The sequence below is a fragment of the Leptonotus elevatus genome, chromosome 6 (assembly GCF_054856555.1).
Source record: "Leptonotus elevatus isolate MCC_2025b chromosome 6, RoL_Lele_1.0, whole genome shotgun sequence".
Taxonomy (NCBI): Eukaryota; Metazoa; Chordata; class Actinopteri; order Syngnathiformes; family Syngnathidae; genus Leptonotus; species Leptonotus elevatus.
This window is the reverse complement of record NC_141244.1, coordinates 1,950,000-1,964,881: the sequence shown is the minus strand read 5'-3', so window position 1 is coordinate 1,964,881 and position 14,882 is coordinate 1,950,000. Positions and strand designations below refer to the sequence as shown.

Below are 14,882 nucleotides of genomic sequence, written 5' to 3'. Positions count from 1 at the left end.
TTTTGTAACTCTGGGCTACGATGGCCGCAGGCCTTGTAAACATATAGCAGGGTATTTTTTTAAACCAAATAATTCACCCACTGCTCGTCACGCATCAAACGACAAAAAAGGAAAAAGTCAGCTTTTGGTCAAAGTTCTATTGATTTAAATGATGAAAATACGTCATAGTGCAATTTAAGGCACATTCCCTTCCTTTAATCATGGAGAGTGAATTACAAAGTAGCCTTGGTCCAAAATATTGAAAAATAATTCAACTTAGTGAGGTACCAGCTGTCAAACTCATATAAAGCTACCAGCCACAGGCACCTGTTGGTAATGCTAACAGCTAGCTGCTAGGCACTTACGTTGGAGACTTCTGCCGTATCACACAATGACGGTGAAATTAATGAGTAGTTTCTTAGCGTACTAAATTAGCGATTTAATATGAGTTCGGGATAGTGTTGTGTTGATGTTGGTCGCAACTTTAATGTCAATCAAAACTACGAATGTCTAAAAGGGAAGTCAAGCAAGCCATCATGCCACGATATGGGCTACTTTCAAAGCAAAAGTCTACTAAAGCTATTTGCATTGCCGTCAATATATTATTTGGCAAACTTTATTTTGAAGTTAGCCTGAGCGTAAACTGTGTTACGTTGTGTATGTATCAGCTTCCTTGACATGTTTAAATGCTGTCTACTGTGAATGTGCACTTTGTTGTTGTTGTTTTTCCCTCCAACCAATCCGCGGATCGTGCACAATCCGAACCGTGGGGCCTGATCCGAACAGACCGATCAATTCTGATCCGTTGCACCACTACTTATTAGTGAGGACATAGAACAGCTTAAGCTACGGTGTAGATATCAAAGAATGAATGAACGAACAAACAAATTAATAAATAAATACTCAAACAGCTTTCCACACATGGTGGTATCCCAAGGCACATTGTGATTGTCACTTATGTGGTTGAGCAACTTGAGTAAAACATTGGTCTAAACATCACCATGTACTTGCATAAGTGTGTGTCTTACATAGAAAGGGATGAGTCCCGCTTCTTTGTCCTTTTCCACTATTTTCTTGAGCATATCACCCGTGACAGCATAAGTGCTGTCTGTCGGGACTTTCTTCATCATCACTCCTCCAATCAGACCTGCCCGCTCCACTGACGAATGAGACTACACAGAGGTAACGTGTCAGATATGCAAACAATGACAGTAATTAGAAAACAGCAATCAACAAATATTTTGAGTGGCAAAAGATGAAAAAGGTGTTATAGATGCTTTGAATCATAGACTATTAAATATAAGATTTAATTTTGAAAAGTTAAGTGCATTTTCCCATTGCAAAATAATTATAACATTGGATCTACAGTACACACCTCTATCTACTGCAACCATCACTACCACATGCAGAAAAAGTTAACAGTGGGCATCAGAAAACATGATTAAATCTGCAACATAAATTCTAATCTCTTGAAAATATCTCCTTAGCCCTCTGGCGACTGCCTAACCCTATTACGGAGTCCCTGCCCGCTATTTAACCTGATCACAGCCAGCTACTGCCTGACTGACCAACTGTCTCGTATGTTGCCATGGCAGCCTTAAAAAAAAATAGACTCAAAATGAGTATGATGGCTGAAACAACTATAAATGTGCCCATTAACTTCACCTTCTAAATGAAAAAATATTTGCTATAACAAAAGAAAAAGAAAAAAAAGTAGTAAAAAAATAAAATCGACGAGTATTTTACCCAGCAAGGTTATTATAATTAATAAAATATAGAAACTAACAAAATAACTAAAACAATACAGTAATTCTAAAATAATTACAGAACCAAAATAAAATAAAAATGCTAAAATAATAATAATAATAATAATAATAGTAAGTTAAACTATTTTTTACATTTTCAACATTTACTATAATTATAGTGACAATGTCCATTGTTTTTGTTTGTATCATTTAATATCATATGTGAGCTTTTGGGGCTCATTTTAAATGTGTTTATTTCGGTGTTGCTTTAGATTGTTTGTTTATTGAACATATAAACCAGCAACAGAAATGCTGCAATTAAAATTTAAAAAATGTAAAAGAAAAGTTTTTTTTTTTTTTTTACATATATAATTAATCATCATTAAGCACAGCTTACATGTTCAAAAGGGGTAGGAAGAAGTAAAAAACTTTTAGTCCTACCCCCTTACAAAAGAAAAAACAAACACAAACTTACACATAAGAAGCATAGATATGCCAACAGTATTGTACATTTAGTTGATAAGCACACATTTTTACAGATATATAAATCAGCACAAAGGCTTACACATACATTTTACATTTTGCTTAATATTTGTTCTTGTTTAAAAAAAATTATAGACATATACCCCTCAAATCATAGTCTCTGATTTCAAACAGCTTCTGAATATTGTGGCAAAGTAGGTTGTTGTATTTGAGCAATTTTAAAGTCAACTAGATCATAAAATTTCATTGTGTTTAATTTGATAAATAGTGTTGGTGGTTCTGTATATTTTGATTGGTTAATAATTCTTATTGCTCTTTTTTGTAATTTAAAAAAGAGGGTATTTGTTTTGTAAGCATTTCCCCATATCTCCACACAATAGGTAAGATATGGTAATAATAATAAGCAATATAATGTATATAATGACTTCTTATTCAAAACATCCTTTGTTTTGTAAAATATCCCTATAATTTTGGACACTTTCCTTTTAACATTGTCTATGTAGGACTTCCATCTTAATCTTGTATCGATAACTACACCAAGAAATAAATTTTCATACACTCTTTCTGTTTCTCTGCACTCTAGTTATGACTTGGTGCTTGACCTGCCTCATGCCAAAAACTATAAACTTTGTTTTGTTTAAATTTAGAGATAATTTGTTGGTGTCAAACCAATTTTTTATGGTTTTAATTAATTTTCCACCGTTATCAGAAGCTGTTTAATTATTTCTCCAGAGCAATAGAGAGTTGTGTCATCAGCAAACAAAACACTTTTAAGAATTTGGAGACACAGCAGATATCGTTTATATATAATATAAATAACTTAGGGCCAAGCACTGACCCTTGGGGAACGCCGTGAGAGATCATCAATTGTTTTGATTGTATATTGTTGAACTGCAAATACTGATATCTGTTATCTAGGTAACTTTTAATCCATTTATATGCTAAGCCTCTTATGCCGTATCTCATTTATTCAATAATATACTATGAACTATAGTATCAAATGCTTTTTTTTAAATCTAGAAAAATCCCAATAGTAAATTCTTTATTATCTATACTTGTAGCTATAGCTTCTACAAGTTCCATAACTACCATAGAGGTTGATCGTTTTTCTCTAAATCCATATTGATTTTCACTTAAGAGCTTATGTTTCTTGATGAAAGTGTCCAGTCTATGTAAAAAAAAGTTCCCTAAAATTTTTGAGAAATGTGGCAAAAGTAATATTGGTCTATAGTTAGTGAATAAATGTCTATCTCTGTTTTTATAGATAGGAATGATGGTTTTCATTTTTTGATGGAAAGATACCAGCTTTAAATGACAAATTACAGATATATGTGAATGGTTGTACAACATTTTCGATGATGCTTTTGACTAATGTCATGTCGATATTAAAGCAATCAGTGGACTTTTTTTTTTGTGTGTGTTTTTACAACATTTAAAACCTCCGTACTAAGAAACATAGTGTAGGAGTTATTTTTTATATATTTATCTACTTCATATGTATTTCTTGGCTCAGGAATTTCTTTCAGTAGGTCATTACCAACATTGACAAAGAACTCATTAAATTCATTAGCTATTTCTGTAATTTTATCAATAGCAATATTTTTATCTTTAAAAAAAAAAATATTTTTTTAAAATAATTATTTAGATCCGTAGCTACGGAAGAAGGAAGTTCAGTTGTTTCAAAATTGTAGTTTACTAATAGACTATACTCCATATATTAACAAATACTGAAACTAATAGTAAAATGAGAAAAAATGAACACAAATATTAAGAAAATTAATAAAACACTGCAATTTTTTTTAACTAACTGAATAACAAAAGTCCTAACAAAATAAAAACTAACTATAATCATAACTCTGTTACCTAGTGACCCTAACTACACACACGCACGCACGCACGCACGTACACACAAGTTGACTACTTACAACCTTTCGCTCCTGAGACTTTTAACAGCGGCAGTAACAGAAAGACAAATGAATTATGATTATTCAGGTTTTTCCCCATCCCATTTGAGCAGCAAACAATTTGCTATGTCACTGTGTTGGCGGAATAAAAATAAGTGGGCATGCATGCATGTATGTATTTGGCCCTAAAGGCTTTGGTCTGGCGTTGGGTCTGACTGACAGTGTATGAGGTAAAAAAAAAAACTTTATAAAACTGAAGAAGTAGATACATATATATATGCTCGCGAGCTACCGGTTGGAGAAGCCAGACCTAAACGTTAAGAAAACCAATATAATGACCACAGTGGGAATAATGGATTTTGATGGAGATAAAATTTACATTGTTGATATTGTTGACATTGTCTTTCTTGGATCAGAAGTAACTGTTGAACGTGGGAGCTCAAAGGAGATCAGAAGGTTGGCACTTTGCAGAGCAGCTTTGAATGAACTACGCCCAAAGATCATGGTATTTAGACCGACACTAAGATGAGGCTTGTTTTTACATTAATGTTTCCAGTAGTTTTGTATGGTAGGGAGAGTTGGACGTTAAACAAAGCTGACAGACACAGAATAGATGCCTTTGAGATGTAGTGCAGGAGGCGAGTCCTGAGAATATCTTAGACAGAAAAGGTATCTAACACCTTTGTGATGAAATATGCCTCCCCTAAAAGGTCCTTGGAATCAATAGCACTAAGCTTAAACTGAACTGTTTTGGACATGTGATGCAAGACAATGGCATGGATTAGCATCTCTCCAACAACTTTGCTGCCATTATAAAATTTGTTTTCCCACGTTAGAACTTGGACCCATTACACTACGTGTTCAAAGCCTGAGTTCTCACATAGTTCTTGTATTGGATATTATTAGATTACGCATTGTTCTGTATATGTGACTCGTGAATATACCTTTCCTTATGGCATTAGATATCTTGCTTACTTGCTCTGATGTGTATGACACCAATTTGTTGAGGATCTCTGGTTCAGATTTTTCCGGGTTGATGGACTGGATTCTCCGGACAGCTTTACAACGAGCAGCAAGCAAGGACATGAGGGTTGCCTCGCTGGCTGTTCCCTGTCAGAGAATTAGAAGATCAAGATACACACAAGAGATAACAATTGCATCTTGATGTAACAGTCATCTCTTAAAAATATTTTTACTAACAAAACAAAGCATCTATATTGGAAAATCTATCATCTAAATCTATATTAGACAAAATGGCTAAAACCGCTTAATCTTGGCAGGTAAAAAACAAAAGTAAAGTACTGTTAGGAGAGCAGGAGCAGTTGTCACATTTTTCATTTCCTAACATCAATTGATTGGTTTAGATAGAGTACATGGATAGAGTACCATAATAGAGTACAAATGGACTAATGTGACATGGAAATGTCTGTGGATTGCAAACAATGGTGCAAGCAATGCCTCAGGGCAAAAAACTTTGCGTGGGCCATTTCATGTGACCAACTTCGTCAAACTGTTTGACTTTTTTGTTGTTGAGAAAATTAAAATGTGTTCATTGAATTGACTTCTAGGATGGTTCAGAGGGTTCTATGCATACTGTCTCATATTTATGAATATTGCCAAACCTTACATCTTTGCAATGGTTTCCTGTTAATTTTATAAATCATTTAAAGATTTTAATGTTTGTTTTTAAAGCTTTGAACGGGCTGGCCCCTCCATACATTTTAAAAAATTATTTTTTTAGGCGCAGGGAGTAGGTTGGCCTCAACGGCTGCAGTTTATTCACAAACTGAAAATCACCTCTTGCAGAGGGAAAAAATGCTGAACACAAATTGCTTCGAACTGGAGAAGAAACAGGGCACTCAAAAAACCAAGAACAACTAAGCCCGCTCCACTCTGGAGGGAAAAAGACAAGGCAAGCAGTCAATTTATTAGGTGGGTAATTGGAGACAGGTGAATGCAATCAGGAACTGAGCAGTGCAAAAGGAAGGGTAAGTGACCTGAAGTGAGAGTGGTGGTTAATACTTTCAAAATAAAACCGGAAATGGATGGACAAAATAAGAGCAGCACCCTTACAGCGGTGTGACAAGCACACATGAATATTAAAGTCTCCCATTAAGAGGATATTATCATATTTTCGCATGATTTCGGCAAGAAGATTTGCAGAGTCGTTTAAAATGTCCTTATTGTATTTTGGAGGTCAGTAAATGACACAGCACAGCACAGTGACAGTTTGGGCGACTTCAAAGAAAGTGGCTTCAAAGCTGTTAATCGATGTGGTAAATAGACATCGTTTACATTTAAAATTGTTTTCAAAAACAGTCGCCGTTCCTCCACCTTGGCCCGACGTCCTCGGAGCGTCCATGTAAGCACAGCCAGGCGGCAGCAATTCAATCATAGCGGTGGGCTCACCGGCGACAGTCCGGGTCTCCGACAGGCAGAGGAAATCCAAGTTGTTAGAAAGGAAATTGACATTTTGTTTGTCAAAGACCGCACATTTAACAGCGCGATCCTTGTGGGAGCAGCAGGGGTGCATGGGTCCGCTGTCCGGCGGTCTCAGGGAAGCTCCTTCAGACGCCGGAGGTCTTTTTTATGTGAAAATTACTAATTATTAATTGTAGTTGAATGATAAATGAAAAAAAGAAAACTTAAACCGTAACCAGTCTTAGGTGTTTTTTGAACCCTTGCCTCCTGTTTACAGGTCCATGCTGCACTGCTCGAGCCACAGTGGACTTCGCTATCATTGAAGTGTTGTGAATTGTTATTAAAGGATGTCTTGCTGAATGCCAGTGAATGTGTCATTGAAAATAAAATTAAATGCATTAAATAGAACATGTTTTAAATGAAGGATAATAAAAGATAACTTGAGTGAAAACAACAAATTATCAATTGTAGATAAATAATAAATGAAAAAAAAAGTTGAACTGCAATCATTCTAAGGTGGGAATTGAATCCTCACACCAAACTCACCAGTCCTTTGCATTAACCACTGGTGCATTGCTGCCCTAGAAGAGTCTGTGAAATTGTATGTAATTGTCGTGACTAATTTAGTATAATACAGCTGAAGATATGGATAAAAATAGAAAAAATAATCATTGCACTTGCATTGCTCTTAACAAGCAGTCTTTGAACTCAATTTGCCTTCAATTAGTCCACGTGTAGGAGTGGAGTGGGGGGAGGAGACGAAAGGGACATGAGTGCTGAAAACAATCTTTTGTTTCAATTTAATTATAACTGTTTGGATTTAGTCATAACTGTGTTAACTCAGTAAAGATTGATGAGTGAAGATTCGTCCTTGAATGTTTTGGGAGGTTTCCTGTGTATATCTGAGGATGTGTATGTTTAAGTGCTGTCAAAGTCTTATTTGCTTTCTCTGTCTCCCTTGAACTAAAATATGATGCTGTCAAAGTCTTATCTGCTTCCTACCGTCTCCCTTCCATTATTCACAGGATTGGGGGGGAGCAAATGTGTTTTACAACCGGTTGAGCAGAGGGAGGGGGCTTGGGCAAGCAGAGGAAGAAGAAGAAGACGAGGGGCGCGGCTGAGGATTGGGAGGAAGGGCACGGATAGCAGAGGGAGGGACTTTTTAGAATGACTGAACTATATTAGCGTTTGCAGGGGGAGGAGCGTTACACACGAGGAAGAACAATGGCGGCGTTTGGCCCCTCTCTGTGTCATCAAAAGCTTTTGATAATAAAATCCTTCGAAGGAAACCTGATTCACAGATCTCTACTCTGATTCGGAAAACAACTTTATGTACACGCGGAAAACTTAAAAGGATCGTTTTCCAACAGTGCCTTGGGTGTTTAGTTTGCAGTGTAGCCTACTTATGTCTGTACGTGTGAAACATATTTTTAAAAATAGCCCATCAGTGATTGGATACTGTGTCTTGCTAAGAAATATTAAAACAGAGGAAGAATAAACATTTATTTAATTGCCACCTGTGCCACAGCAGTTTCCTCAGCTTCCGCTTTCCTTGACCAAAGACTCTATTACTAAAAATGTAGAGGAGGTTTTGGACCAGCAACTTAAGCAGCAAGCGGCACCGAAAAGACGCATGAGCAGCTGCCTGGCCTGTGGACAACCCAAGTCTCAGTTTGAGACGGACAGCTCTACCGTTCACTTCTTTTATCAGCAAGATACTTTTATTGCTCAAGAAAGGTGCACGCCAAGTATGTATACAATGTTCTTTGTAGTATGTTTTTTTCCCCTCTTCTTCTCATGTTCATTCTTACATCTTTGTTTTTTTCTTTAATTTTTTTACAAACCTTCCCTTTCATTTTAGCTGAAATTTTTCTATCACACATCACACCTGACACTTTTCTCCACCCGTTCCAGCCTGCCTGCACACGCTTCTATACTTCTTTTCCACACTCTCCATTGTTCTGGACTATTGACCCTAAATACTTAAATATCTCCACCTTCTTGGTCTCTTCTCCCTGTAACCTCTCTTCTACTTGGGTCCCTCTCATTCACACACAGATACGCCGTCTTGCTACGACTAACCTTCATTCCCCTCCTTTCCAGGGCAGAGCTCCACGCCTCTAGCTTCTCCTCCACCTGTTCCCTGCTCTCACTACAGATCACAATGGCATCTGCAAACATCATAGTCCATGGAGATTCCTGTCTAACCTCATCAGTCATCGTGCCCATTACCATAGCAAACAAGAAGGGGCTCACTTTAAACTCCTCCGTCACACCTACAGCACACCTCACCACTGTCTTACAGTCCTCATACATGTCCTGCACCACTTGAACATACTTCTGTGCCACTCCAGACTTCCTCATACAAAACCACAGTTCCTCTCTGGGCACCATGTCATAAGCTTTCTCCAGATCTACAAAGACACAATGCAGCTCCTTCTGACCTTCTCTGTACTTCTCTATTAACATCCTCGAAGCAAATACTGCATCTGTGGTACTCTTTTTTTGGCATGAAACCGTACTGCTGCTCACAAATGTTCACCTCGCCCTCAGTCTAGCTTCAACTACTCTTTCCCATAGTTTCATTGTGTAGCTCATTAGCTTTATTCCTCTGTAGTTGCCACAACTCTGCACGTCTCCCTTTTTCTTAAAAATGGGCAACAGCAAGATCCTGTTGAAAGTCAGAAATTCTACTGCGACCTCTCCTAGACACTTCCATACCTCCACAAGTATATCATCAGGACCAAGTGCCTTTCGACACTTCATCCTCTTCAATGCCCTTCTCACTTCGTCCTTACTAATCTTTGCTACTTCCTGGTCCTCAACAGTCACCTCTTCCACTCTTCGTTCTCTCTCATTTTCCTCATTCATAAAAGTACTCTTTCCATCTTCTCATCACACTACTGGCATCTATCAACACACTTCCATCCCTATCCTTTATTACCCTAACCTGTTGCACATCCTTCCCATCTCTGTCTCTTTGCCTTGCCAACCTGTATAGATCAGTCTCTCCCTCCTTACTATCACACCTAGCATACAAGTCATCGTAAGCCCCTTGTTTGGCTTTTGCCACTTCTACTTTCACCTTACGCTGCATTTCCATGTACTCCTTTCTACTTTCTTCAGTCCTCTCAGTGTCACACTTTTTCTTAGCTAACCTCTTTCTCTTGATCCACTTCTGCACCTCCAAATTCCACCACCAAGTCTCCTTATCTCCTTTCCTTTCAGATGACACACCAAGGATTGTCCTACCTGTCTCCCTGATCACATTTGCTGTAGTTGTCCAGTCATCTGGAAGCACCTCCTGACCATCCAGAGCCTGTCTCAACTCCTTCCTGAAAGTCATACAACACTCTTCTTTTTTCAGCTTCCACCATTTCGTCCTCTGCTCTGCCTTTGCAGTCTCTGTCTTCCTCACCACCAGAGTCATCCTACACACTACCATCCTATGCAGTCTGGCTACACTCTCACCTGCCACTACTTTGCTGTCGCTGATCTCCTTCAGATTACACCGTCCATACAAGATGTGTGTCTACCTGTGTACTCCTACCTCCACTCTAGTACTGTAGGTCACCCTATGTTCCTGCCTCTTCTGGAAGAAAATATTCATGACAGCCATTTCCATTCTTTTTGCAAAGTCAACCACCATCTGTCCTTCTGCTTTCCTCTCCTGGATACCAAACTTGCCCATCACCTCCTCATCACCTCTGTTTCCTGCACCAATGTGTCCATTGAAGTCTGCACCAATGACAACTTACTCACTTCTCGGAATGCTCTGCATCATTTCATTAAAGTCCAACCAAAAGTTTTCCTTCTCCCCCAGCTCACATCCTACATGTGGCGCATACCCACTAACAACATTGATCATCACACCTTCGATTGCTAGTTTCAAGCTCATCACTCTATCTGACACTCTTTTTACCTCCAGGACGTTCCTAACAAACTCCTCCTCCACGATAGCCCCTACTTTATTTCTCTTCCTATATACACCATGATAGAATAACTTGAACCCTGCTCCTAAACTTCTAGCTTTGCTCCCTTTCCACCTGGTCTCCTGAACACACAGTATGTCCACCTTCCAACCAGCTCTCTACCTTTTCCTGTCATAGTTCCAACATTCAAAGTCCCTACTCTCAGTCCTAGACTCTTGGTGTTCCTCTTCTCTTTCCTCCTACGAACACACCTTGCTCCTCTCCTTCTTCGACCAACAGTAGTCCAGTTTCCACCGGCACCTTGTAGGTCAACAGCACCGATAGCAGTCGTTGTTAACCTGGGCCTCGAACGATCCGGTATGGAAGTCATATATTTGATTCGCATGTTTGATTTGGCCAAAGTTTTTACGTCGGATGCCATTCCTAACACAACCCTCTGTATTTATCCTGTCTGCTGGATGTTGCACACCTTTTAATTAGGTATTTTTAATGATTTTTTTTTCCCCCCAAAAAAAAGAGCATTTTTGCTCAATAGCTTACATGTCACGTGACCTATTGACTCCAAATCAATGCTGCATAATAGTGGCATGTCTGCTGGAGGTTGCACACCTTTTAATTTTTAATATTACTCTCCACTTATTTTTTGTGAATTTTTTCCCACAAAAAATATCATTGTTGCTTAATAGCTTCCAGGTCATGTGACCTATTGACCCCAAATCAGTGCTGCATCGTAGTGGCATGTCTGCTGGATGAGGCACACTTCTTATTTTTTTTAAATTTTAGATCTCTACTTATTTTTAATGATTTTTTTCATGCAAAAAATTTGCATTTTTGCTCAATAGCTTCCAGGTCATGTGATCTATTGACCCCAAATCAGTGCTGTATCATATTGACATGTCTGCTGGATGTTGCACACCTCTTATTTTTTCATTTTAGATCTCTACTTATTTGTAAAGATTTTTTTTCCTGCCAAAATTAGCATTTTTTCTCAATAGCTTCCAGGTCATGTGACCACCCAAAAAAAACCTTATTACTGTGACAGGCCTAGGAGAGTGAACCTACAGTCATCAGATACAGAGTTTCGAAACTATCAGTCATTATTTCAGTTAATAAATGTTTCAATAGAAATTTGATGGCAATATGTCATATGCCATCACTATGCTGTTTGTGAGAGGAGGACATTTGTTGAATGAGCCGAGTCGCCGTGCTGAAAATAAGAGCACCAAGACAGAAACAACAACACAATGAATTAATCAAGCAAGCACATGCACGCACACACACTTCCTCACACACACAGGTGGTCATAATAAGAAGGGCATGAAATGATCCATCATCAGAGTGCACTCTCATGCTCCACTTCACAACATGGGCCCTCCCACCCACACACACATGCACAGTGCACACAATTTCAGATTAGAGCAAGGATAATTATGTCCTCTGAAGTGGAGAAAGGATAACGTATACTTGTTGCACAAAACAGCATTTGTGTATACTTGTAGCAAGGGCTATTGATTTGCTATTGCATGATTTTAATGTGGCAAGAAATATGGGCAGTACAACCCTTGTATCGTGGTTGCTGTTCCTAATGTACAGTTGCAATTGATGTGATCACAAAAATTGATTATGTGTTTGCTTTGCAGACAGAATCCATCACTAGCCGGGTTTACATGGATTCCGATTAGAATGAATCAGAACGGCCAAACTAAATGAAAATGTTTCATAAACACCTCAAACGGATGATGAAAAGGCTGAATCTAAATAAAATGTCATTCCGAATTACAGGGGTGGTATATTACTTTTGTCAATCCGAACGATCGTCACGTAAACAGCTCAGTCAGAATAGCCAAGCTGTGTTTTTGGTATGCTGCACGTTAAAATGGCGGCGTCTTGCCAAGAGCTCGTATGTGAGGGGAGAACTTGTTTTAAAGTACTGGGAACTTGTTTTTCAACAAAAGTGTTAAAACTGTCACAATTACTGTGCTAAATGACGCAAGAACTCCATCTTAACAAATCATGTGATCTATGTTCGCGCATCTGACGGCTGAAGTGGGGCTGATCTGATTAAAGGAGCGGAGCATGTAAACAGCAGATCGGAATGGATCACAGGTGACCACAGATCTTCATTCGGAATGATTTTAATCGGAGTAACTAAAAAGGATCCATGTAAGCCCGTCTGTTGAGTCACTGAAGCATAAAAGTTGCACCACACTAAGGAAGCACAGCATTGTCACTAACGTCTCAGCCTGCCAATGAACAACACAGGACACAAATGCAATATCATGTTAATTTTCAGTTGCTGTGCACCATTTACAACAGGAAAGGACAAATCAATAAAAGGACAAACACTTGTCAGAAAATTGAGCTGTAAGAGTCTGTTCAATTTTTTGAAACCCTTTAAAGGAACATAAGATTTGCTAAAAACTAACCAGCTATTCTGTGAAATGGTTAATTTCAACCCTTCCCTGAATGAATATTTTTGCATTAAGTTAAGTATCGGCCATTTTTTGGACAGTCACATATTCATTATAACGTATCGTGTGCTGTAAACACGCAAAGAATAATATGGCTGCCAGTAGTTGGGTTTCCATCGAATTTAGAGGTTTCTGGGGTTGGTGAAAATATTCTGATTTTGTAACCCTGTCGGTGATAGGGTTACAAAATCAGAATATTTAGAATATAGAATATATTAGTCTATATATATATAGAATATAGGGACCTGTCTGGTTAATGCTGGATTTCACTTTGTTTCATCTGACAATCAGTGGTACTTTACCTTTAACTTTCTTTCCTTTAACCCTTTCTCTGGTCTCTTTTTTTATTATTTTAGAATATTTTATTTTGATTTTTCAGCAATTTGTACAAACACAACAATCCGGGTAAGGTATAAACATACAACCTTAACCCAACAAACAATACCCCCAGAGCAAAAATAAATAAATAAATCAGCATTTGACAATGATATGAGACAACATGTCAGTCATTTCAAGCAGTTATCCCACTAATATGGCCTAAATACGGTTGCCAAACATTAAAAAACATTGCATATCATTTTCTTAGACAATAAGTATTTTTTTTCCAGGGGCACACAGCTGTTCATTTTACTAGAACATCTATCAAGAAAAGGAGGGGAGTCGGATTTCCATGTTATCGCAATGCATTTTTTGGCTACACGTAAAGTAATCTTAAGAAACTTAAATTGTGCATTGTTAAGAGAATGACTAATTGAGTTGAAATTCCCCAATAAACATATTTCAGGGTCCAGCGGAACAGTAATTTGTACAATCCTGGTTAAAATAGAGCAAATATCATGCCAGAAGGGCCTCACCTTGACACAATTCCAAGTGCAATGTACAAAGGAGACAACCTCAATACCACATCTGAAACACAAGTCTGACAAAGTAGATTTAAAAGAATGCAGCTTTTCTGAGTGAGATACAACTGGTGTACGAAGTTATAATTTGTCAGTCTATATCGGGCATTGATGATAATAGAAAGGCTGTTCTGGCACAAATCCGCCCATAAATGCTCATCAATTCAAAAACCAAGATCTGACTCCCATTTCAACCTAGACTTATGTAAACCTGGCTTTGGACTCCCAGTCATCAACAAACGATACATTCTCGAAATAAACTTGAGTTGGTTCTCTTCATAACGAAATTATTCAATCTTATTCATAGCAGGTACAATCAAATCAGGACCCAGCTCGTCCTCAAGAATGATCGTATTTGGAGATAACAGAAAAAAGTCTGGGTGGAAAAGCCATACCTACTCTTCAATTGTTCAAATGGCATGAATTTCCCCTCTTCAAAACAACCTTCTAAATGCTTGATACCCTTCTGGTGCCACATATCCAAAATCTTATTGTCAAGAGTCATAGGAATGAGTTTGTTTTGTTTTAGTGGAGTTTTAGGTGACAGTCCCACTGTCAATCCAAGACTTTTGTGAACCTCATACTAAATATTTATTAATTGTCTTAGTATTGGTTTGTTTGTTGTGATGTTTACAGATTTTACATTATGTTTATAAACAAAATCACAACAGATATTTTTCTTTAAGGGATATTATCCAATCTGTGCCCAAGAAGGGGGCCCATCGGCCTTGAAGAGGGATAGTATTAACCTCATATGTGCCGCTAGATAGTAGTGTCAGAAATTAGGAACACGGAGACCCCCCAAACCATAGTCCCAGGTCAGTCTTGCCAATGATATCCGGGGTACCTTACAATGCCATATAAATTGTCTGACATGACTATTCAAAATCTTGAAAAAGGATTGTGGTAATGGAATGGGTATAGATTGAAATAGATACTGCAACCGTGGCTGCACATTAATTTTTATGCAATTGACTCTTCCAATCAAAGTCAGAGACAGGCCCATCCACCTACGCAGATCCTCCTCAATTTTCGTAAGCAGCGGGAC

General features: G+C 38.1%; 1 protein-coding gene across 2 annotated transcripts in view; it reads right to left on the bottom strand.

Annotated features, from left to right (window-relative positions):
• The window catches only part of LOC147171780 (aromatic-L-amino-acid decarboxylase-like), a 40,083-nt gene that overhangs the window by 9,218 nt on the left and 15,983 nt on the right, over window positions 1-14,882 (bottom strand). The window contains exons 5-7 of one of the 2 annotated variants that reach the window (XM_086079579.1): window positions 5,087-5,221; window positions 4,133-4,150; window positions 1,008-1,151 (exon numbers count right to left, since the gene is read on the bottom strand). In XM_086079579.1, coding sequence (XP_085935705.1) covers window positions 1,008-1,151; window positions 4,133-4,150; window positions 5,087-5,221 — 297 coding nt within the window. The remainder of the gene's footprint in view (window positions 1-1,007; window positions 1,152-4,132; window positions 4,151-5,086; window positions 5,222-14,882) is intronic. The other variant, XM_086079580.1, reaches the window with a different exon arrangement.